Raw genomic sequence first — 23,460 nt, 5'->3', positions numbered from 1 at the left:
CTGTAACTTCCTTGAAAGCTATGTGCCGGTAAGTTACTGGAGAGGGGTTTACAGCACAGTTACAGTGAAAAAATATGTACAGCAGCTGCGCTGTCGGTGGCAGCTCTTGCATGTAATGTGTCCTGGGTGAGCGCTCGTCTTTCCAAACCAGTGCACAGCTAAACATGTTTCAAAGCAAAATCATTTTAGGGAAAAAGAAAACAAATTATTATGGAATTTATTAAAACATTAGGAACATACACTGGTCTGACATAAAGTTATCTCGAATCTAGATAAATATTAACAGATTCTCATAGTCACTATCTAAATTCCCCATTTCTACATCAATGGCAATAAAACTTCATTTTAAAGCTCCTCTAATCACTGTTGAAAAATTAGGTCAGCATTTATACACTCCATGTTGTAAATTTTCCACTGATAAAAAGCAGTAAACAAACCATCAATATAAATACATCATAATTAATAACTATTTAATCAAACAATGAACATTTTCCTCTGTGCTACTATATTTGTCAGGTGTTCCGTCTTTTATGTAGTAAAATGTGGCATTTTGTCAGTATACTGAATTAATTACATTTCTCTTTTAAAAGTGACAACAAATTCGAGGCTTTGAGAGTTATATGTTGCATCAGAGGCCAAGTGCTCTTGAACCCCCAAGCTCTGCCAGACTGGGGGCCCCAAGAAGCAGCTCATTTACTTACCTCAGCTTCTCTCTCTGGGTGGTCCCAATGCCAAGAAAGCAGAAAAAATTGTTTCTACTATGTTCACAAATAGAATAATAATTTCCATTTATTTATTTATTTAATTAATTTTTAGTAGAGTAATGCATTTCAGCTCTAAAAACACAAGGCCTAAGTAATTAAGGATTTGAAGTAGTCAGTCGTACGTATCCCAGACTCTTCGACAACTCGGAAAAATGGCAGTTTTATTTATCTTTCTTTGCTCATTTACCATAGTTGTTCCCTCTTTCCATATCGTCCTGGGCAAAAGACAAAGAACAAAACATACCACCCATAATCAAAAACTGCCTTGGAGAAGTGTAGATAATAATATTGATAAATAGCAGCAGTGGCGCTGTGTTTATTAACGGCAGCATTAGTGAGGATTTTGATTTGCACTGTATTGTCATTTAAAGTATCATTACAGTAAATGATTTATAGAGCTGCATTTTATGTTGTAACCTATACAAGGTCTGTTAAATTTACTAATAGTACATTTTATTGTTTATTTAATATGTAATTTATTATGAATAGTAACCATTTATTACAAAAATAATTATTAGAATTAGTGTTATTTCCAGAAGAAATTACAGCAAGGTACTAAGTCTCTACACACTCCAGTGTTTGGTGTGAGAAAGATCTCATCTTCTGTGCTTTGAATTGCCAGCAAATACATGCAGAAAAATGTTGCTGCAACAGTTACTATCTAAACGTTTAAGGATCAAACACACCTCCAAGAGAGGCTTTATTCATGCGTACCTCCCACAATAACCTCCTCACCTTTCTCACACCCTTCAAGCCTGAGTCTGGGTGATGTGTGTGGGGGTGTGTGTGCGTGGGCGTGGGCATGTGTGTGTGTGTTTATGTAAAAGATATTTCTTTTTCTGGTGAGCATTTTGTTCTGTGCATCCGTGTGTGTAAGTGCGAGCGGCTATTGTCTGCTCACACTCCAAAGGGGGCTTCAAAGTGAATCATTCATGCAAGATTTGAATACATGCAAATGGTCCTCTCGCCTCCGTTGGCACAGATCCAGGTTACCTATGGCAACGGCGCCTTCAAGAAACATCGTTTCAGGCCCCCATCCTCCTCCTGTACCTCCTCCACGCTCTCGCAGGCACCCACCGTTCGACCACATCATCCAGCCAGTCGCATTGTTTCGATTGTTGCAAAGCCAGGCTGGTAGGTTGGCAGGGGTATCCCATGATTCACAGTCAAGGTCAAGAAGGCGGGGAAGATGGCGAGACTGAGGGGTAAGACGGTATTTCCCCTCCATTCTGAGTTCTGGAGTTCAGGAGAGACGACATTCAACCACCAAAGAAGGTGTTTCGGTTGATAAAAATCAACAAAGCAGCAGACTGGGCATACACACACACACACACACACACACACACACACACACACACACACACACACACAGAGTTCAATGCTCTCACAGCTGAAGCACACTGAGTGGTAAAGAAGAAAGGAAAAAAAAGAAGAAAAAATTGAAGGTTTGTATCTGCTAATTGAGTGATAAAACTGGAATTTAACAGCTAATGAATATATATATATATATATATATATATATATACTGTATGTATATATACTGTATATATATATATATGTCTATATATATATACAGTATATATGTGTGTGTGTGTGCGGTGCTACAACATGATTGCTAAGAAAAATTACAGTAAGCTGAACATATTTCTTTGTGACTCACAAAGAAATATGTGAATCAGACATAGTTTAGTAACACAGACATAGTTTAAGTAATGCAGGAAACGTTAAATAAAATGTAATCAATGATGTGAGAGAAATAACTGTTTTCAATGGGCAGACATAAGGTCAAGTTCAGGCCATGCAAATGAGCTCGTTAATGGTACCGGGTTGCACGAGCGGGTGGAGCTGCTCCCTCCCGCCATCTAGTGACAAAGGAGAAAACATGGAGATGGAAAACATTTTAAATGCGTTTTAAATCTGAACGATTATCAAAAAATATATATTTTCTTATACAAGCTGAGGCCATATTTTAAGTGTCATAAAATTATAATAATTAGTAAAATGGAACATTGGGACAAAAGTAAATAAGTACTCTCTAAAAAAAAAAAAAAAGGTGGTCTGCTTTATGAAAGAAATTAAATCTTCCAACCGACTGAAAATTCTGATGTTTTTAAAAATATTTAAAATTTAAATTTCTTCCCCTTTTGTTTAATTGATACGTTCCCTTGCTGTTTATGTCAATATTATTATCTTCTTTTATCAAACATCTCCATCTAGTGGACAAAACACGACATTGCTCAATGTTGTGAATAAGCAGTTTATTGCACGGTCAACATACTGTAAACATCTTTGGGCAAAAAATCCCTCTGAAATGTGGCAATAAGCACGATTTTCTTCTCCAGACACATACAAATTATGACTGGAAAAAAGACATGCCATACAATCAAGTGACAGCTTTAAGAAAATCTATACAACAATGTGAGCAAAGAAAATTATAAAACATTTTTTTGAAATGCTTAAATCGCAATAATTTTCCATACAGACGAAAGTCTTTCATATTCATACGTTTTTGCTTGTAATAAGTTTGATTAGCAACACTTATGATCATCTAAAATACAAATGGAGTTACGCAGTGTTGGACGGATGGGTAAGTGAAAATGTAATAGTCACAATCAATTGTTTTCCTTTCAATGGGAAATAAAATCCACACTGGCACCATCATAAAATTTAAACCTGATAAATCTGTCTTTAGTAACCCTGTATCATCACATACTTTGCCATAGGAAAAAAGAAATCTCAAAAAATATTTAAAATATTGTTTCTTGCACAAAAAAGGCAAAAGGAAACCCATGGAAAAAAACTGATTTGTTTTTGATTAAGTAGGATCAACTGAAGGGAAATTCTGATAAAGTGCGATTTAGCTCCTTTGCCTTCTATCATTCTAGTGGTACCATGTTTCTCAGACAAGTTTTAACCATTCCATGATAGTAAAAACTATATATTTTGTTTGTGCCTTTATGCAAAGCAAGAGATCCCTTTGCATTAGGCCAAGCTTGTGATAATGCGTATCCATGCAGAGCAGACCTCCTGCCGGCTTATTCGCGTCTCTGACATCCTCCGTAGGAAACAGGAGTGAGCTGTGGGACGGTCCTGCACAGAGCAGAGACTCGTCACAGCCACAAAGCGGGCTCGGCTCCCTTTCCTTGTGCAGGTCGCATCTGTACTTTCCCTCTGTTACAGTTCTTCAGCCCCCTGCTGGCTCAGTGGATGGAGTAGTCCATCTGGTGCAGCTTCAGCAGCAGGTTGTGCGTAACGTCAAATGTGGTGAAGCTAATTCCCACTGCGATGGGTCCTTTCACCCAGTTCATGCTCAGGCCTTTGTACAGTCCACGCCTGATGCCTTCCTGCTTCACGATCTCACGCATGGTCCCCAGGATGGTAGTGTAGGAGGAGCCGATCACGCCGGCTGTCTGCATGCGCCGGCGCACCACATCCAGAGGGTACGAAGCCGACTGTCCAATCAGGCCCGCGCAGGCTCCAAATGCCAAGCGCTCGTAAGGGTAAGGATGCGATCGCTTCGTCTTATCTAAGGTAAAACAGATGGCAGGGTTGGAACTGACTGTTATCTACCAATTTTACTTTAATTAATCAAAACCAAACATGCAAAGACAGAGAAATGGTGAGTACCTGCGTGGAGCTTTTTGAGGGTCTCGTAGGTAAAAAATGTGATCCCTGCATATGGGATAACGCCCAAGATGGTAGGAGTGAAACCTTTATACAGTGTCTTTACACCTTCTTCTTGGGAGATGCGTACAAAGACATGCATGATGTTACTGTACCTGTAAAAGACAAACAGAAATAAATTTGAGAAATATGTTTTCTGATGAGTGCAAGGTCACAACAACTGCAAAGACTAGCACGGTATTTTTATGTGAGGATGACATAAGCATTAATCAAGAGTAAGAAAAGTCTTTACTGGTGCCAGTATAGGATTCTACGTTCAAAGTGATAGACAGTATGATGAGGACAGACCACCCACATCATATTTAACAGAGACAACCCCAACATAGCCCGGTTAGTAAAGAGAGAGTTAGAAGGAACTCTTCTTTTCACCAGACTGAAAGTCAAAGAGTGAAAGTTCAAATTAAAACTCAAATTCTGAATTTGACTTTGTAGTAAACTTTAAAACGGAGCTTTTAACAGTAGTTTTACAAGATTTATGTGGACCTTTCAACATTTTTCTAAAGATATACAGGACCGAATGCATGGCTTACTTTATGTTTAATTAAGCTATTAATTATCTGATCACATCATAAACTCTGGAAGTCTACAAATGGTGATCACTTCAAAGCTATAGGAAAAATCCAACTCCTTTAAAAGAAAGACGTAAATGAAATGAAGTGTCTCTATATGGGAGAAATCTGCAGAACACGGAACCATTTTGACCATTTTATATACAGAGTCAATAAATGTTGACTGTGGTTCTAAACCAAAAGCTTAAAAAATGAATGACTCAAAAAATATAATTATGTGATTAAGAAACTTGGTTCAAAATAACTAACAAACCAGACATTATCTAAGAAAGGGTACACCATATGATCCTAAACTTCCAGCATTCAGATTATCATGAATGCTGATAATCTGAATGCTTCATTTTGGTCCCTAACATAACTAACCCTTTCAGACATGGCCTGTATACTGAACGGTGTTAACTGTTTTTTTCTTTTTCCAGGAATGATTAACTGATCATTTTAAAATCGGACATATTTGTCCTCTGGCTCCCCTGCTAGATGAGCTTAACTCTGTAGGTCCTTACATTTCTTTAGCGGTGACAGCCATCCTGGCTCGGACCATGTCCAAGGGGTAAGTTAGCATGGCGGCGGTCGTACCGGCCAGAGAGCCCGCCAGTAGCCGTGGGAAAGGAGGCAGCGCTCTGAAATAAAAAGCAGTTGACTGTAAGCACACTTAAAAGAACATAAAGTAGATCCCACACAGCTACAAACATGCTAGTATAAGCTAAATGCTAACATCCAGGTTGCTACAGTCATGCTGACTCAGCTAAAGATGTATGTTTTCACAAAGTTTGCGCAATCATGTGTTTTTCCAAAGACTTAAAACATGAAAATATCCCAATGAGAAATACTTTAAGTCTTTACTCACTTGCCCTGGAAGCCATAGTAGCCCCCCAGGAGTTTCTTGTATTGCTCGTGTGAACAAAACTGGATGGCAGCGTAGGGCATGACCCGCACCATGGTGGCAGAGTTCCCCCTCCACAGACTGAGGAATCCATCCTTCATGTAGGTGCAGTAGATCACCCTGAAGGCCTCCTGCAGCACACCGTAATGTTCAACGTGTTATCCGCTTAGCATGTCTGACATTTTGGCATTACATAATAAGGCTTGTAAAGAACCTTTGTTAACATGTGGCCACAAACAGTTTTGCCCAAAAACAACGTCAGGACAAAGTGATTCAAGCTGAGCTACTTTTGAGTTTCTAGATGTGCAAAGTTGTTAAAAAAAATCGGAAATTAAAACAGCAGTTTTGACATTTTTATTTGTAAATATTTCTTAAATTTATCCATCCTTTTTGCATGGATAAATTCAGAATTATCCCACACCTTATGTATATTTTTCACATTAAATACCAAAAGAATATATTCAAACACAAATTTGTACAAAAGGTACAAATGTTAACACTTTTGTAAGGCCAGATAAGTAAAGAAGTGAAGAAAAAGAAGCATTCACTCTTTCATTATGAATTTTTAAACTGTTACTTATTGCTTCAAATGTAACTATTTTTAACATTTTAGAAAATATTCTTGAAAAATAAACTTCCAGTGTGTATAAACAGTGACGCAAGAGTTCAGAACTTTCAGTATGTTTTGCACTCGAGCAGTCAATTGCCCTGCTTATCACTGCAGGTGCACATGAAGTGGTGAAAATCTGTGTCTTATCAGTTCCTGTTCTGCAGATAGGTGAGATAAATAAACTCACCTTTGCCGAGAATCTCTTTGAAGACACTGAAAAACAACAAGAGACACAGTGAACCACAGGGTTGAGACACACCGTCTCATGTAGGCTAAACATCTACTAAGAGGATTAGTCAAGAACAGTTGGGGTGTAAACTCTGGTACGGATACAAAACATTAGTTCAGTCTACAGGAAAGCGTAAAACGTCCAAGTGTGGCCTTTTTGTAGGCAAGCACATTTCCTCATCTATATCTGGAAGAAACCTTAGACTTGAGAGTATGTCTTGCCTTGAAAAATGATCTTGGTGCGGTCCAGAGGTGCAATGACAGATTTGGCCACAGCTCCAGCAAATGCACCACACAGCAAAGAGTCCAGAGGGGTCAATCTGGGTCTTAGGTCCTGTGTGGAGACATTTTCGCACATTTGTGAGCTAGCGAGACAGTGTTTTGCAACATAAACATAAAAAGCAATATAATATATAATATACTGTATATATGAAATAATAAAACAAAAGCTATGGTATTTCTTATCTATGTTTGTGCTTTATGTGGAATGCTAATCAATGGAAATGCTCCCACATAAATTTGTCAGCTCAGTGTTAGGGCAAAAAAAATGAAAAAGCTACAACATGCACGTGAATGACGGGACACGGAAACTGAGAATCACATGAGATAAGACTGCCCCAAGTTTCTTAGAACATGAGCCCTGCCCTGTGTCATCATGGAAGAAGTCCTAAAGTAGGCCAGCTGAACTCAATAAACACTCGCACTGACTGATAGCGGAAGGATTTGGCATGATAAACAAAGACGTTTCATATCCAGCAACAGAAAAACTAAACACTTTAAAAGCTTGCATTTGTAATTCATATTCTTGAAACTATTCCATCATATGACTTATTTTTGATTCAAAGAACCAACAGTACTGTGAATTTAGAGCTGGCATTCCTCCTGCTTCATAATCTATTTTATAATTGTTCATTTTACTGCCTGGGCCAGGTGTGGTGTACGCATCTCTAAAGAAATAAAAACACAAAGGTGACAAAACAGAAAAAAAAGAAGGGTGTGGAGAACCAGGGACACGTCAACAAAGACAAGTTAAATGTAGAAATGCATTTAACTTGCATTTCTACAAGAAAAGATGCACGTGCGTTTACGGCTTTCTTTTAAGTCCAACTCGTGAATGTGTATTTTTATGGACATGGACAGCTGAGCATTAGTTGGCATCATCCTTCTATTTACAGCAGCAGTACTGTTCTGATGTTGGATGTTTAGAACCAGCAAGGAGACACTGAACGTCACATAAACACCACCATAAAGAAGACTATGGTATGAGAGGCAACATATAGTGGCTTTTTCCATTCTTAATTGCTTTTAATATACATTTGTGATTTTTTTTTTGATTTTCTTTTTTAAATCAAACTTATCTTTTTTGGTAATTTTTACACTTTATTTGAATATACTGTTGTGACATCGTCAACCTTCCTGTTTAACACTTCAGAAGAGGATTAATTCAGATTTGTGCAGAGAATTTCCAGCCATCTCTTCTGTAAAAACACTACATTTTAAATGCCTTTCCACACCCATCTGCCGCAACCTGTCTGGTCACGTTTTAATATTATTTTCCCTTTGCTTATTCTCACTGGCTCAGACACCCAGCACGCTCACCTTTGCTTGGCTGGACGGCGGGAGGGTCAGCACAGTAGTTTGGGCCCCAGGCATGCGGCCCTGGAGGTGCTCGTGCACACGGTGGGCCATTGGTGCCCCCTTCTTATATTACCAAGGCTTGTCACACACCCGAGGTGCTCTTTCTGGACAAAACCCCACAGCTGCAAGTGAAAATGTCATACATTGGGTTAAAACACTCCCAAACTCCCGTTTCAAGGCAACATCCTCCTCGCTATATAGTTCCTCTATACCAGAACACGAGTACGTGCATTCTCTCACGCCCATGTTCCCACACGAATAGTCTGCCTTGTAAACAAAGTGTGTCACAGTACGGAGGATAAAAAACAACAACATTGGTTTGTCTACATAAAGCCAAATTCATAACGACGTTGCTTAAGTGATTATATGTGCCCTGGTTGTTATTTAAATAAACCATACAAGACCTTAGTAGGCGCGTGTAAAATAAATGAACTGCGAGCCACAGCTGTCCAATAAATAAATAAATAAATAAAATAAACAGACACTCCTCCTTTCTGCAGTGAAATCTGGTTTGATTATTAATACCCGCATGAACGCTTACCTTGACTGTCCCAGAGCAGTCCGTGTTTACGAATAGTCGACGCGTGAAATCCTACAATGCTCTGCCGTGCCGCAGCTCGTACTGCACATCTCCTGTTTGTTGGCAGAAGGCTCGTCACTCGCGCTTTTAAGTTGCACAGCAACACGCGCCGCGATGTGTCCCCACGTCTCCTCTCGTTGTTGACGTCTTTTCTCAAGTTGAGTCGAAGAAAAGTGTCAATAGAGCGTGCAGTTTGCTTGTAAGGGGACGTGAGTCAGGCAACGTTCATCTCGGAGGTGTTCCCTCTGCCCCTCCTCTCTCCTGCTCTGTGCACAGAAAGATTATTCTGGACTCTCGAGCCCCGAGCGAACGAGAACAGGGCGTATTTCACTGTTTTGGACTACAATACCCAAGAGCAAATAGTGTCGAATAGCCAAAGTCTCGCGAGAGTATGTTCAACATTGGGTTGCCAAGTATATATTACGCAAACATAGCGATCTTTTAATTAACCGTTTGTTTTCGTTTTCCGTATTATCTCATTTTGTTTTGAAAAATCAGGTAAGCGTTATATTCATAAAATATTTTTTTGCAATATTTTTCTCTTTCTTTTTTCTTTCTTAATACTTCTTACTTGCAATCTTTTCACCATTTTTTGCTCCCATCTAATTACCTACCTGTGTGTGTGTATGTGTGTTTCCCTTTCTGGGGTCAAACTTTGGAAAGAGCTAAATGAGAACCCCCATCCATTATCCAAACCCTCTTATCCTTGCAGGGTCAAGGGCAGGCTGGTGCCTAACTCTAACAATCATTGGATGAGAGGCAGGGTACACCCTGGAGAGGTCACCAGTCAGCACAGGGCAACACAGAGATAAGCTGGACAAACAGCTGTGCACACAGACAGCATACTTAAAAGACAATTTTTAGAGACCAATTAACCTAGCACCCATTTTTTTGGACAGAGTATAGCTTCAGTACTCGCAGAGTTAATCACCACACAAAACCTCTGCCTTTTACAAAGTAAACCTATGGATAACTTGGCAAACTCTTTGAATTTTTGGAAGAATTTTTTACTTGCCTTTAGGATCTACAGAACACAATCACATAAAGAACATCAAACAGAACTGCACTTTATGCTTAATCCCAATCATTATTGCATGTAAATACATGCAATAATGAAATCATAAATAACTGCAGGGCTATATAATGTAATATTTTAGGTGCCATGCATTAATACTTTACTTGTCAAAAATGTATTAGAGCAATTGTATAGATTTTCACTTTCTGGCACTAAACCTTAAAAATATAACGCTGAAAAAAATTAGGAAAACATAGATTAATTGCATTTGATGTCATTAACATCAGAATAACCTTATGTGCCAAGTTTATGGGTACAAAGAATTTTACTTTGCTTTCCAAAGGTTGCATAGTAATAAGGATACAGTCAGAAACAGCAAACTAAAATATATAACAAAAACACTTGGTAAGTAAGGACTACAGGAGTAAGAAAGGACAAGAGCAATATTTACAAGATACAGCCATCTTGTGTAGCCATTTTGTTTTTGCTATACACATATAAAGAAATACAGTATGTATATTAATACTTACATGCATGCACAAGAGGAAGGCATTCTTGTGAAAATGTATCATTGCAATCCGGAAAACATCTCAATATCACGTTTTATTAATTTAGTACAACCCTCAATTCAGAATAAATAAAACAACACAATTTGTTTCTTACAAAAAAACTCCCCCGGAAAACGGGCTTAGAGCATCTTTTCTATTTCTATTGGAACATAAACATTGGGGAATATTGTTAAAATAGTAGTTAGGCGTATTAAATAAGATAAATATTTTCATAATAAAATTGGATTTGACTATTTCCTGACCTATTTTTTTTATTGAAATGACAAAAAAAGGACACAACTAAAGTTTTTCTTCACAGTTTGGAGCTGGAAAAAGCCACTTCGATCGTAGTCTGCTCTGTTTAGCCCAACCTGGCAACCCGCGGCTCTGGCCGTAGCGCTGAAAAACTTGTTGTTGTCTGGGAAAATGGCGTCAAACGTAGAGGCCCCGGAGCGTTGGTACCTCGCCCTCCTCGGCTTTGCGGAACATTTCCGAACCTCCAGTCCACCCAAAATACGGCTGTGCGTACACTGTCTACAGGCCGTGTTTCAGTTCAAGCCCCCGCAGAGGATCGAAGCTCGGACGCATCTCCAGCTGGGCTCGGTCCTCTACCATCACACCAAGAACAGCGAGCTGGCCCGCAGCCACCTAGAGAAAGCGGTGAGGGGCGTTTGATCTGGGAAAGAGCGGGGATGTCGCAGAGAAGCGGAGGGAGTGTAGGCCGCGGGCAGTGAAAACACCGAACGGCGGAAGTGTTTAAATAGCTATTCATCCAAGAAGGTTACATTAGTACAGAGGTTCTGATACGTGTTCAAATAATTTTGATATGAAGTGTGTCGTTGTTTTAATCCGGTTCAGCCACTTTACGCTCACTCGCTGGGTTTTACCAAATAAACTGCTGCTCAAATATTTACGCCCAGAATATTGGCTGACAATATTTTGTCTCCTTTCTTGCAGTGGTTTATATCTCAACAACTTCCTCAGTTCGAAGATGTCAAATTTGAAGCTGCGAGTATTCTGTCGGAACTATTTTGCCAACAGGTAAAACATATGAAGACTTACTAAAATGCTATTATGGTAACAGAAATAAGAGTCGAGCCATATTTGTGCTTTTCAAAGACATTCACAAATGATTCTGATGTTTGAGGGGGTGTGTTAGTATGACCTGCTAACTGCCCATATGTAATACATTTTCAGAATTTGGTGGACTCTGCAAAGCCCCTGCTGCGTAAAGCCATCCAGATTTCCCAGCAAACACCATACTGGCACTGCAGACTGCTGTTCCAGTTAGCGGTATGTATTACTTCAGTGGTATTAAAGTTTTCCTACTGAAGATGCACTGATCGCAGATTTTGTGGCCGATTTCTTATCACCATTTTTTTTGTTGGTTTGTTTTTCCAAGGATTTGACATGCCAATGCACCTGGTAGTCAGATTCTACTTTTGCTGGTTCATTATAAATAGCAAATTGATCCGTCCTAACATAAACATGTTTATATTACTTACATATGCACTTAACAAAGTAAGTACTCCAAAAAAAAAAAACAAAATTAAATCACATATTTAGTTGTACCTTTCTCAGTTGCCACATTTCTGGCCCACAGTTGTTACTCATGTTCAACCTCCAACCCAGTAGGCGGCAGTAATATACCTAACGCTTGCTAAGCTATAAAAAAGTTTCACCAGATGTGTTAATGTGTTGCAGTTTGGTTAAAAAAATAATTACATAGACTAATTTTAATTAGATTTTTAATACATTTATTTGTGTGCAACAACACACGAGTTTACATAAGTTAGTTTACATAAACTAAAACGATGGTTTTCACAAGAATGGTTTGAAAATACCAAACTGTCTCTACACCACAAAATAATACAACATTAATTCATGGTGAATCCAAAAACAGCCATCAGTAATGTTTTTTTGGTGGGGGGGTTGCCATTAATTATTCCCATTATCAAATGAGACAGCGTCACACTGTGTGCGGGGTGGGTTACATACCTCTGCAGTTAAATAGGACTTTACAGAAATATAAAACTAACTTATATGAACTTAAATACAAACTATGATTTGCTCTGTGGATGTGTCTTACCAATATGTGATTCCACTAGCATTATTTTTAAGAATGTCACAGACTCAAAAAAATATCTTACTCTTTTTCTCTTAACAACTGTTGTTGTTGTCAGTGTGACCTGTTAGCACCTGTGTTTTGGTGCATTCACTAATTGTGTCTGACCTGCCTGTCACTGATCAGGGCCAGGGAATATTACAATTGTCAGATTGATTCTGGCTTTATCTTTTTCATTATTTCTTTTGTTTAAGTTGGAGAACAGAGTTAGACCTGCTGCATTTGGATTCTAGTTGTTTGAAACTTAATAGTTGCCTGTATTGAGATGTTAAGGTTCTTTTCTTATCTCTTTCAGCAACTTCATACTCTGGAGAAAGACTTGGTGTCAGCATGTGACCTTCTGGGAGTTGGTGCTGAGTATGCCCGAGTCGTGGGTTCAGAATATACCAGGTAAACATTTCTGTCATTTGTAGTTTTTGTTAAAGCATTACCCGGATGACATGGGGGGAAAATAAATTTGACTATTATAGGATGCCTAAACCAAAATGGCATCCTGACGAAAAATAACTCTTTGCTGTAATGCCGACAGCTTTACTTGTGTGATTCGCTTCAGCTGAATCTGTTATGTATTGGCTATTGCCCACTAAATAATTAAGGGGGAAACCTTTTCAAGCTGTTTTAAGGTCTTATTTTTAATGTATGTGAAGCTGATGCAAATAGATTTTTAAATGTGACTATGTAAAACTTAAATAAATATAACATACTATATAGATTTTTACAACATAGAAGGCACAACCAAAATGTGTGGAAAATGAAGGTACTACTTTATTGCTGAGCAAGCTTCCACTGTAAACAATTCAGTAAATTGATTAAAATTTTAAATGTACTAAGATTACAAATATCCTGCTGTCTTACAAAATAAGCCTTTTATTTTTGCTTGGAACTCTTTTTAATTGAGATTTGTATCTAATAATTAAAATTACAGTGTATTTATTTGTAATAATTTGATGTGAAAATTGACTTAATTTTACTTTTTGCATCTTTTAGGGCTTTGTTTCTTCTTAGTAAAGGCATGGTAAGTTTTATCTTTCTATTTTTCTCTTCTCTGTTGCTAAGTTTTATCTTCATGTCTTCCTGTCTTTTTTTTTATTTCTACATCTGCCATGAGGAGACACAGTGTTAAATATTGTAGTAATTTGTTTTGACCTGGGGATGTTTTCCAACCTTCCAGTTGCTGCTAATGGAGAGGAAGCTTGGCGAGGTGCATCCTCTTCTCACACTGTGTGGAACTATAGTAGAAAACTGGCAGGGAAACCCCATCCAGAAGGAATCACTGAGAGTCTTCTTCCTGGTACTACAAGTCACACACTACCTGGATGCTGGACAGGTAGGAAACCTCCCCTGCATGGGTTTCCTATTATTAGGGAAATAGTTGATTAGCAAAGTTCTTTTTTTATTTCTAAAGCGGGATGAGGATGGACGCGTCAAAGTTGACACGAGTGGCTACATTGTTTTTTTTTGTTGTTGTTTTTTTTTCTTGTCAGGTAAAAAGCGTGAAGCCGTGTCTGAAGCAGCTGCAGCAGTGCATTCAGACTATCTCTACACTCCAAGATGATGAGATTTTACCCACCAACCCAGCTGACCTCTTCCACTGGCTGCCCAAGGAGCACATGTGTGTCCTCGTATATCTGGTAATGCTGATTTTCTTTCTTCCTTTCTTTTTCTCTGTGACTCAAAAGCTCCTATCGGTTGTTTTGGTTTCTCTGTGTGGTTGACACCAAACAACAGTTTAATACGAAAACTCCAAATTCAGCCCTACTTAGTAGGTACTTAGTACCGCTGCATTTAAAGTACACACCCAGCAGCATTCAGAGGACGACTAAGGCAAAAATAATTGGGTTTTATACTGTTGCAAGAATGTGCACACATACATAGAGTCTAGCATGTTATGCAGTTTGTTTTTTGCATACGTGTTATACATAAGACAACTTTTACGCCCTTTTAGATCAATCTCCTTTGAAAAATTCTAGTTGGTCAAAATTGGAATCAGCTGCTCAGACCTAAAAGAAAAATATAAACCGTCAGCTAGCTAAAACCTGTATTGGCATACCTCTAAGGAATTAATAACAGCAGTAAATCAGTTCTTGTGTGGTCATGTTTTGACTACCTGTGGCTCCGACAAACATTCTGAATTCTAAGCAAAGTGTGCAAAACATTCTGCTTGCAACAAATTTCTCCTCCAGTTTGTCATTCATGCTCCATAGGAAATCAATCTTAGTGCTTTACAATGAAATGGGAAGTAATAATTACCTCTAACACATGGAGTGAATAGTTTGTGCTTAGTTACAGCAGAAGCATCGAGCAATAGTCAAACCAGTACAAACATTAATTAAGAAATATTTAAAACATTTAATCAGAAACGCTTTTTTTTGTTGTTTGTTTTCATTTTCCAGGTGACAGTCATGCACTCCATGCAGGCGGGCTATTTGGAGAAAGCCCAGAAGTACACAGACAAGGCTCTTATGCAACTGGAGAAACTCAAAAGTGAGTTTTTGAGTGTTACGCCGTGGCTAACTTCATCAGCTTTGCTCTGTTAACTGTCCAGAAATCACTAAACGGTGCTTCTTTTACCACTAATCGGTTTATGTCAGTGTTGGACTGCAGCCCCATCCTGTCTACCTTCCAAGTCATTCTGCTGGAGCACATCATCATGTGCCGACTCGTCACGGGCCACAAGGCCACGGCATTACAGGAGGTACATCGTTTCTATTCCTGTCACCACCCCTGCAGTTTATATTTAAATACGTGCCATCTTAAAAAAAGCTCATATGGCACATTCAAAGCTCAGTTAGTTCTTTGTGACTTAAAGAAGTTTTAAGCTTTTCCAGCTTATAACCAGAAAATCTCACCTTTATAAACAAACTGAAACATTTTAAAAGGAAATTAAAAACAGGGGGAAATAAAATAATGTGGTTGGACACCCTAATGAAGACTGTGCTGAGAATTAACCAGTACATCTGAACTCAAAATACATAGGAGTAATTTCAGCTGGCTATGATTACCTCCAAATAATTATTTTATATATAATGATTCTGTTCGTTGAAATCAGCAGAATAATGGGTCACCACAAGAAGAGTAAGGCTACGTTCACACAGAGACCCCAATCTGTCTTATGCGTGAACGGTTTGAGCGACATGCGTGGACAGAAGAAGAATGTTTACGTCACACAGCAGCACACTTTTTACAGGAGTAATAATGGATGCCGCTGTCTATGGATTGATTTTTATGTTATCGAACAATGGGAGCAGACAGCATATTCCCAAGATCATAAGAAGATGGAGGAAGCCAAGAGAAGGAAAGCACATCTAATCCAGATTTACTGCTTCTGGCTTCTTCTGGTAGAAAACTATGATACAATAAGGCCGTTCATACTGCAGACAACTATCTGATACACATCCAATTTAGTTCCACGTATTGAAACGGAACCATTTTTAAAAATGATTATTTTGGTAAAAGGATTGGAACTGGGCTGTTGAGACCATGAAAAAAATCAAACATGGGTCACATATGGGCAAAAATAAATTGGTTTTGGGTTGCATTTACCTGCTGTGTGAACGTCATTGTGAATTTCCCAACCACTGGTCTGTTGAGGATTGGAGAAGCACAGGAGATGCCTTCACTGTCTTGACAGATTCGAAGTATGAAGACGTTCCACTTTGATTGAGTCCTACCCAAAAGCAACTAAATCCAAACACATTATTTCAGTTTGTTTGTCTCTTTGAAAGATTTCAGTTTGTTTTTCCAAGTACGTCACAAAGGTTAAAGTTGACATTAGACATTTTTAACATCACTTAAAGTTTGTGTTCAAGCTGTGTCAAAACAGAATTTGCATCTTTGATGAACATTTGTCTCTCTGTTTAGATTTCACAGGTTTGTCAACTGTGCCAACAGTCCCCCAGGTTATTCAACAACCATGCTGCTCAACTACACACACTATTAGTGAGTATTTTGAATCAAAACTTTCTTTAATTTTGCTGGTTGTGTTTTTCTAAAAGTGAAAAGACTACAAAGTCTCTTTCTAATATTCCAGTAATAATCCTAATTTGGTGACCAATTTGGCATTTTGGACTCATAAGAGGGTTACCAACAATTCAATATGTAATTCAGGTGCAAGACTGGTCAGAAGGGGTTAATGATAGACGTGCCTGAGCCAGTCAGAAAAGTTGTTTATCGCACAGAGGACAGAGAAAACCGCAGAGGGCTGGGCATTGTACCTGCTTTCTGAAGCTCTAAACAGTAGATTATTGTAGGAAAATAGTGCATCAGTATGCTTTAGGCTTAGCTAGTAAGTTCCTGAAGTAGATAAAAGATTGAAAATCAGCCGAGCATTAAACAGGCATAGTATCAGCCATTGCTGTAAAGTTGCTCTGAAAGTGGAGAAGTGCAGAGCAGATGGCCAATGTAAACTATCAAAATGGCCACGGCTTGATTGTTACTAATGTAGCAACAAGCAGAATTCACAAACTCCACTCTGAGCATTTCTCATACTTCTGCACTATTTTCGAAAATATGAATTGATAGAAATCAAATAGACGCACCGCAATTACCGAAGACATGGCTCGTCAAAGACTGGCCTACTGCCAGCTTTAGTAAATAATTTCTATTTAGCCTGTCTGTCTTAGTGGCCACCGCAGTTCATCTTTGTAAAGTTCGCAACCACCAACCCACAGGGTCAGACCCGGTAATGAAAATGCATTTCTTTTTAGCACACTGCAAGTCTGAGTAGTTGAGGAGCGGAGTGTCTCAACTTGTCAAATGATCTCCATTCCAGAGAAATCACCTTTCTCAGTAACACAGCCGTACATATTTACCTGAATCATTTTTCTGTGGGGCACCAAATTACTTTCCGAGTCAACACTTGAGTTGTGTAGCATTTTGAGACGCTCTGCAGCTTCTTTGTTAAACATTTGTTTAGGTCGGTAATGACTGTTCTTGCAGTGGTGCGATTAAACTTTGCAAAAGAAACCCATAGCTTATTATTAACTGAAAATAGCTCCATATTTATTATGGTTAAGTTATGCTGTGTGTGAAAACATTTGAAGGAATAGTTGTGTCCCTCCAGATAAAATTAAAGTGAAAGACTTGTAGATATTATGGAACATACTCGCCTGCAAAGAAAGAAAAAATCCAATTTTAAAGGAGTTCTTTTTTGTCTGGAGAATGTGAAATTGTAGAGCTTTTAATTTTTTTTGTAATTAAAATTTTACATTTTCTAGAACTCAAAGAAAAGTTTTCAAACTAAGGGAGGAAAATGTCATAATACACAAAGTGTCAGGTTATTTACCAAGGTTATAGACAAAAGAAGGGCTACTAACACTAGAGTATTTTATGTTTTTAATCCAGTGGTAAGGTTCCTACACAGCTTTGAAAATAAGGAATTTGATTTGATCATTTGCCAAGTTTGGTTAAATATGGTATTAAAAAAATGCTTGGTTTGGCTTTGTAGTAGTTCTTTAAAACATTGACAAACAGGTGTGTTGTTTCGTGACTCTGTAATTTACAGATTACCCAACTAGGTGAATGTTTTATCCTCAAATTCCTAGAATATTAAAGAAATTTTGCAAACCTGGATAATTGCTTAAACTTGAATCTTAAAATGGAAAATTATTCAAAATCCCTTCAAATAACTTTCATCTGACTGTCACCTCCCAGGGTCTGTACTGCATCTCAGTGAACTGTATGGACAACGCAGAAGCACAGTTTACCACAGCGTTGCGGGTGAGTGCGTTGGGATTTCACATCAACGCTGCCACCGCTTGGGTCTCGCGGCCTTTCCGCGCTGTAGTTGGTCTGTGTTCTTGTCACCAAGTCGCTGTTCGTGTTGCAGCTCACCACACACCAGGAGCTGTGGACGTACATTGTAACCAACCTGGCCAGCGTGTACATCAGGGAAGGAAACAGACACCAGGAGGTGAGAACAGGATTCATTTTACGCTTTTTAGGTTGGAGTATTTCAGTGTATTTATTATTAGGTGAATCTACTTTTTTATAGCAAACTTTTATAATAAAAAAGTAGACTGCATTTGTCTTATAGTCTACTTCCAATCAACTGATGCTCAATATTTGAATGCTTGTCTTTATCAAAGAGTAACATGAATGTGTGAAGTTCAGTTGAAAAGCAGTTGCTTTTCATTGTTTTTCTGTTTTGTTTTGCCACCAGGGGGCACCAAAAACCTTTTCAGGTGTCCTGTTTTACTTCCCACTCAGTAGAAAACAATGCTCCCCAGACTCTGGCGAAACTAACAACATTCTTCTTCTAAGAACAAAGTTTAAAATGCATCAGAATCGAAGACATTAATATTTGAAGCATGTTAACATGCTCATGTTTTTATCTCTTTTCCAGCTGTACGGCCTCTTGGAGAGAATAAACCCGGATCATAATTTCCCAGTCAGGTAGAAGTTCTTTAATGTATTATTTTACATTAAAATACCATTTTATATGATAGTTTTATTGTCGACACTTAAACTATTTCCTCTGTGTTTTGATTCAGCTCCCACTGCCTCCGCGCTGCAGCCTTTTACATAAGGGGACTCCTGTCCTTTTTTCAGGGACGCTACAACGAGGCAAAGTACGAGAACTTCAAAGTTTGCTGCTCCAAAAATTTCAACCCCAAATGCAAAGTTCTACCTTATGCTCACGCTGCTTCTTTATGCGTTCTAGGCGTTTCCTTAGAGAAACACTGAAAATGTCTAACGCTGAGGATCTGAACAGACTCACAGCCTGCTCTCTGGTTCTGCTGGGCCACATTTTCTATGTACTGGGCAACCACAGAGTAAGACAAACTCCTAGCAAACATTGTTCACACTCGCACTAAAACGGCTTTTTTTTAATATGAAACAACTGGACTGTGAATAAGGTTGAAGCACAAGGTCACCAGGACAGAACATTGTGGTTTCCTTGTTTTTTTGAGGGTTGTTTTTTTTTCCTCCTAGAGTCAGACTGTCCTTTTTATCCAATTATGTTTAACCTCTGGAACAGAAAACTGCAGGTTTATTCTGGCCAGCCAAACCTAAAATAAATCAACTAGATGAGACTTGCAAGAGCCTTTACTTTTGGAGTACATAGTGAATGAAAAAAATGCAGCTTATCGGTTTGGGTGGTGTAAACGATTAAAGCAAAGGAGCTTGGCCAAATTTATTGGTCAAGATTGTTTTAATCAATATTAATAGTAGTTTTATGCTAGTTTCTGATTGACAAATACAATTCCACTAAATATTTCCTCATGTTTATGCACTACAGTAGTAGAGATACACCAATGAGAATTTTTTTCTAGATGATTTTTATATAGTTTTCACCAGCCGGTACCAATTTCAGCAGATTTTGATTTCTTTTCAAGAACTATAACAGAGATGATTGAGGAAAAACATTCAAATTAAGTTTTCTTATTCATATTCTTTCAGTAATTATTTTTTATTGGAGAAGAGCCTGTATGATAGAGGAGTCACTGTAAAACTGAATTTTAATGTTGCGAACAAAGAAAGATGAAGTAAAGATGACATTTTAAAGTCTTTTCAACCTCTCATTACTAAAAGTCAGTTTGCTTCCAACTTTTCTTTCTACAATATTGTTAATATTTTATTACTTTATTACTTTTCACTGATACTGAAAACAGCTACCTTTGAGATCTATTCGCTCACAAACAACTCCCACGGCAGCTAACACAAACCTTAGGTATGTTGCGTTCACTGGTCGTAAAAGAGTCGTATTTTCGAGTTCCCAAATTGCCAATCAAGCTGAAAATTGTCCATTTCCTTTCTCTGTGCATGTCTATCCATTAACCAATCAATGCGAGGTTGCAAGAGTGTATGCATCTCTCTTCTGGCAAAAATACTCTAAAGGCATCAGTGCATCAGCCTGATAAACTTTTTTTTTTCATGTTTTCGTACAGATCTCTGGTTAAGTCTGCTGTGAGCAAAACCTACTACAGAAACCTGCTGTTTCTAACTACTGAATTGGCTTTTTTTTATTTCTGAATCTAAACTTTGACACAACAGACGGCAAAATGTAATCCGCAATCTTGAAACGAATATAAATGAAATGATTGACCAATCATTTGCCCAGAGCAGTAAAACATGCCTCTGAAATAACCAAAGCAGTTTCATTTATATACACCTTATAAACACCCACAAGACCAAAGTGCTGCATGCAAAAATAATAAGAGCAGTCAGACAATACAATAAAAAAAATCGAAATAACTTGAAAATAAAAAAACAACTCTATATTAAAATGATACATTTATGTTTGTTTAACATATTTTTACCCATTAGCATTTGTAAAGCTGGATTCTGTGATCTGAAGTTCAGTCCGTGTTGGTTGTAAAAAAAAAAAAAAAGCTCTCATTTGACGGTAGGGATGCAATCAATTGGAATTAAGTTCCAGCTGACCCAAATTACTAAAACTGATTAAAAAAAAGAAGAAGAAGAAAAAAACCTCTGGTGGTAGCGGTCAGTTATCTAATGATCCTTAGAAAGACACCCTTCCCCCTTTTAAACCCTGTATTCCAGGCAATGAAATTTTAATTGCTTGAAGCCTTGGACACAATATGAATATATTAATATATCTAATAAATGATTCAGTATTTGTAGGAGTCTTCTCACTAAACATGATTACAAGCTCTTCTCCCAATCGTGATTGTAGCAGCAGACATTTAAATCTGTGGAAACGCTGTAAATTCAAGAGCATTGGTATTTTTGTTCAATACGTGATTATTATTATTATTACAGCAATTAAAGTGTTTTTTACATGTATATATATTATTATCATTCCTCCCTTTAGGAAAGCAACAACATGGTTGTACCTGCCATGCAGCTAGCCAGCAAAATCCCTGATATGTCTGTGCAGCTCTGGTCTTCGGCGCTGTTGAAAGGTCCGTACTTCACTTTTCATTGTTTGCTTTCCAGAAAGACGAGCGCGAGCCTCGCACATTCCCAGCAGGGATGCGCATCGTGGATTGGTGCTTCAGAATGAAAGACTGAAACCCCACTGTTATTTTTTGCAGACTTGAACAAGGCCCTTGGAAACAACATCGATGCCCACGAGGCTGCACAGATGCACCAGAATTTCTCCCAGCAGCTGCTGCAGGACCACATTGCGGCCTGCAGCCTCCCTGAGCATAACCTCATCAGCGTACGTAAAGCAGATTTGAGGAAGTCTTTCCCGTGCATAATCTTCAGTTGTTGCCTCACCGTGTTTTTCCCTTTCGTGAAATCTGCACATTTACCTCGTTAGTGTATCCTTTGCTTTCGATGCGCGTTATAATGCTGCAGTTGCACAATTTATTTGTTTTCTAGTGGACGGACGGCCCCCCTCCAGTTCAGATCCAAGCCCAGAATGGTCCAACCACGAGCCTCGCAAGCCTGCTATGAGGAGCCTCCTGATGCATGATTGTAGCTGGTAAATCACCACAAGCAGCAATTTGATGCCTAAAAAACCTGCTATCCACACCACTGTAGCTTAAAAAAAGGATTTTAACAAGCGACAGGTTGGACGTTCACTTTTATTTGCTTCTGAAGATTACTTCCTGATTGTCTGCTACTAATTTTTCCTAAAGTTATCAAACAATAACACTCTGGCGGCATGGACTTGGGGCACAAGATCCGGGTATGACTGTTGGTTTTGGGAGGAAGGACACATGGCAATATATAAAAGGGCTTCATTGCCTCAGATGTAGGGATTTGAGTTTGCCAGGATTATCTTCTATTTCCATTTCTTGGAAAAGATCCAGTTAGATATGGGCAGTAAAAATATGTAGAAGAAATTAATTTATTCATGTTGCTATTTTTGTAACTGTTGATAAATATTTTACATCTTGCCTTTTTTGTATGGAAGCTGTTTTTCTCTCCCATGCGTGGAAGTTACTAATGCGGACTCCCTGCACTATAGTTTTTCAGCTTGGGCACGAACCGTACATTTTTTATGATTTTTTTTTTTTTTTTTTGCACAAAATTCACAGTAGGTAATATAGAACTGTAACTTATTTTCACAATATATTCATTTGAAAAGTCTGTGTAAAGAAAGAAAAAATAAATAAATATCACCAAATGTTGTTTTGAGGCACAATCCACTGTGTTTAGGGGATGCATTTTAAATACTAGTAGAATTTATCATATTATCACTAATATCCTTAAAAAATACACATTTCTTTCATGTATTTAAGTTCCATTATAGAGTATTTCTCGTTCATGTTTTTTTTTCTTTCCACAAATCAGCTTTTTTTTCCAAACATTGGAAAAAAGATTTATTTTATTGTACTAATTTGTCTTGATAGTCCTACTAAGTGAGCTTTTCACAGTATGTTTGTATAAATTTGCCACTTGTTGAACCTTTTATTGTACAGTGACATTTTATAAATTCAATTTAGTAAAGTGTGATATGTATTATTTTAGCTACCCTATGTAGGCATCTCAATGCTTGGTATTTAAAGCACTGTTAAGAGGTGGACACACAGTTTAAGCTTCAGTACTAGCCATATTTTATCCAATGCCTCTGTTTTTAATTCTTACATTGTTTTCAATATTTTTTCCAATAAAAATATGATTGAAATCTGCCAGTTTATTGACTGATGTCTCTATTCTGATGTCTTTTTTGTGCTCACTTCCTTATCAAAGAAGTCTGGAATCTGTATGCATTGGAGATATGCTTAGTCAATCATATTGATTGGACATGCGCAGCGTTTGAATGAGGCAGCAAATTTAATCATTTTTATGATCATTCCAGTGATGTTTTACTTTCAGTATGCACTGAAAGGGCAGGTTAGAACGTCGATTTGCTGAAATTGTTTTGATTTTGTAAACTGCTTGACTAAGGAGCAGACCA

The 23,460-nt window shown here is 38.1% G+C and overlaps 2 protein-coding genes across 2 annotated transcripts; one reads left to right on the top strand and one right to left on the bottom strand.

Moving 5' to 3' along the window:
- Positions 1-3,001: 3,001 nt before the first annotated feature.
- Positions 3,002-9,285, bottom strand: LOC114151367 (mitochondrial coenzyme A transporter SLC25A42-like). The gene is made up of 8 exons (XM_028028531.1): positions 8,918-9,285; positions 8,338-8,498; positions 6,961-7,072; positions 6,698-6,723; positions 5,865-6,031; positions 5,521-5,637; positions 4,392-4,543; positions 3,002-4,290 (listed from the first exon to the last, which is right to left on the bottom strand). Exons 2-8 carry the CDS (start codon positions 8,425-8,427, stop codon positions 3,965-3,967), a joined length of 990 nt encoding a protein of 329 aa, XP_027884332.1. The 5' UTR covers positions 8,428-8,498; positions 8,918-9,285; the 3' UTR covers positions 3,002-3,964.
- Positions 9,286-10,906: 1,621 nt separating this feature from the next.
- mau2 (MAU2 sister chromatid cohesion factor) lies at positions 10,907-23,203 on the top strand. Its single transcript, XM_028028339.1, has 18 exons — positions 10,907-11,179; positions 11,477-11,560; positions 11,717-11,812; positions 12,940-13,034; positions 13,632-13,659; positions 13,816-13,971; positions 14,129-14,275; positions 15,038-15,128; positions 15,236-15,339; positions 16,506-16,583; positions 18,297-18,362; positions 18,472-18,555; positions 18,988-19,037; positions 19,136-19,213; positions 19,306-19,417; positions 21,421-21,511; positions 21,644-21,771; positions 21,936-23,203. Exons 1-18 carry the CDS (start codon positions 10,946-10,948, stop codon positions 22,008-22,010), a joined length of 1,797 nt encoding a protein of 598 aa, XP_027884140.1. The 5' UTR covers positions 10,907-10,945; the 3' UTR covers positions 22,011-23,203.
- Positions 23,204-23,460: the final 257 nt, after the last annotated feature.

The sequence above is a fragment of the Xiphophorus couchianus genome, chromosome 9 (assembly GCF_001444195.1).
Source record: "Xiphophorus couchianus chromosome 9, X_couchianus-1.0, whole genome shotgun sequence".
In the NCBI taxonomy this organism is placed as follows: domain Eukaryota; kingdom Metazoa; phylum Chordata; class Actinopteri; order Cyprinodontiformes; family Poeciliidae; genus Xiphophorus; species Xiphophorus couchianus.
The sequence above is the reverse complement of the archived record's forward strand: the minus strand, read 5'-3'. Positions and strand labels throughout refer to the sequence as shown.

Excerpts from the sequence above, each read along its gene's own strand:
- mau2 (XM_028028339.1), top strand. The coding sequence starts at position 10,946 with ATGGCGTCAAACGTAGAGGCCCCGGAGCGTTGGTACCTCGCCCTCCTC. Across the intron at positions 15,129-15,235 it reads GCAACTGGAGAAACTCAAAA|TGTTGGACTGCAGCCCCATC; the intron begins GTGAGTTTTTGA and ends GGTTTATGTCAG. Across the intron at positions 18,363-18,471 it reads AGTTTACCACAGCGTTGCGG|CTCACCACACACCAGGAGCT; the intron begins GTGAGTGCGTTG and ends TTCGTGTTGCAG.
- LOC114151367 (XM_028028531.1), bottom strand. The coding sequence starts at position 8,427 with ATGGCCCACCGTGTGCACGAGCACCTCCAGGGCCGCATGCCTGGGGCC. Across the intron at positions 6,724-6,960 it reads CACCAAGATCATTTTTCAAG|TGTCTTCAAAGAGATTCTCG; the intron begins GCAAGACATACT and ends GTTGTTTTTCAG. Across the intron at positions 4,544-5,520 it reads GCTGTCACCGCTAAAGAAAT|GTACAGTAACATCATGCATG; the intron begins GTAAGGACCTAC and ends TGTCTTTTACAG.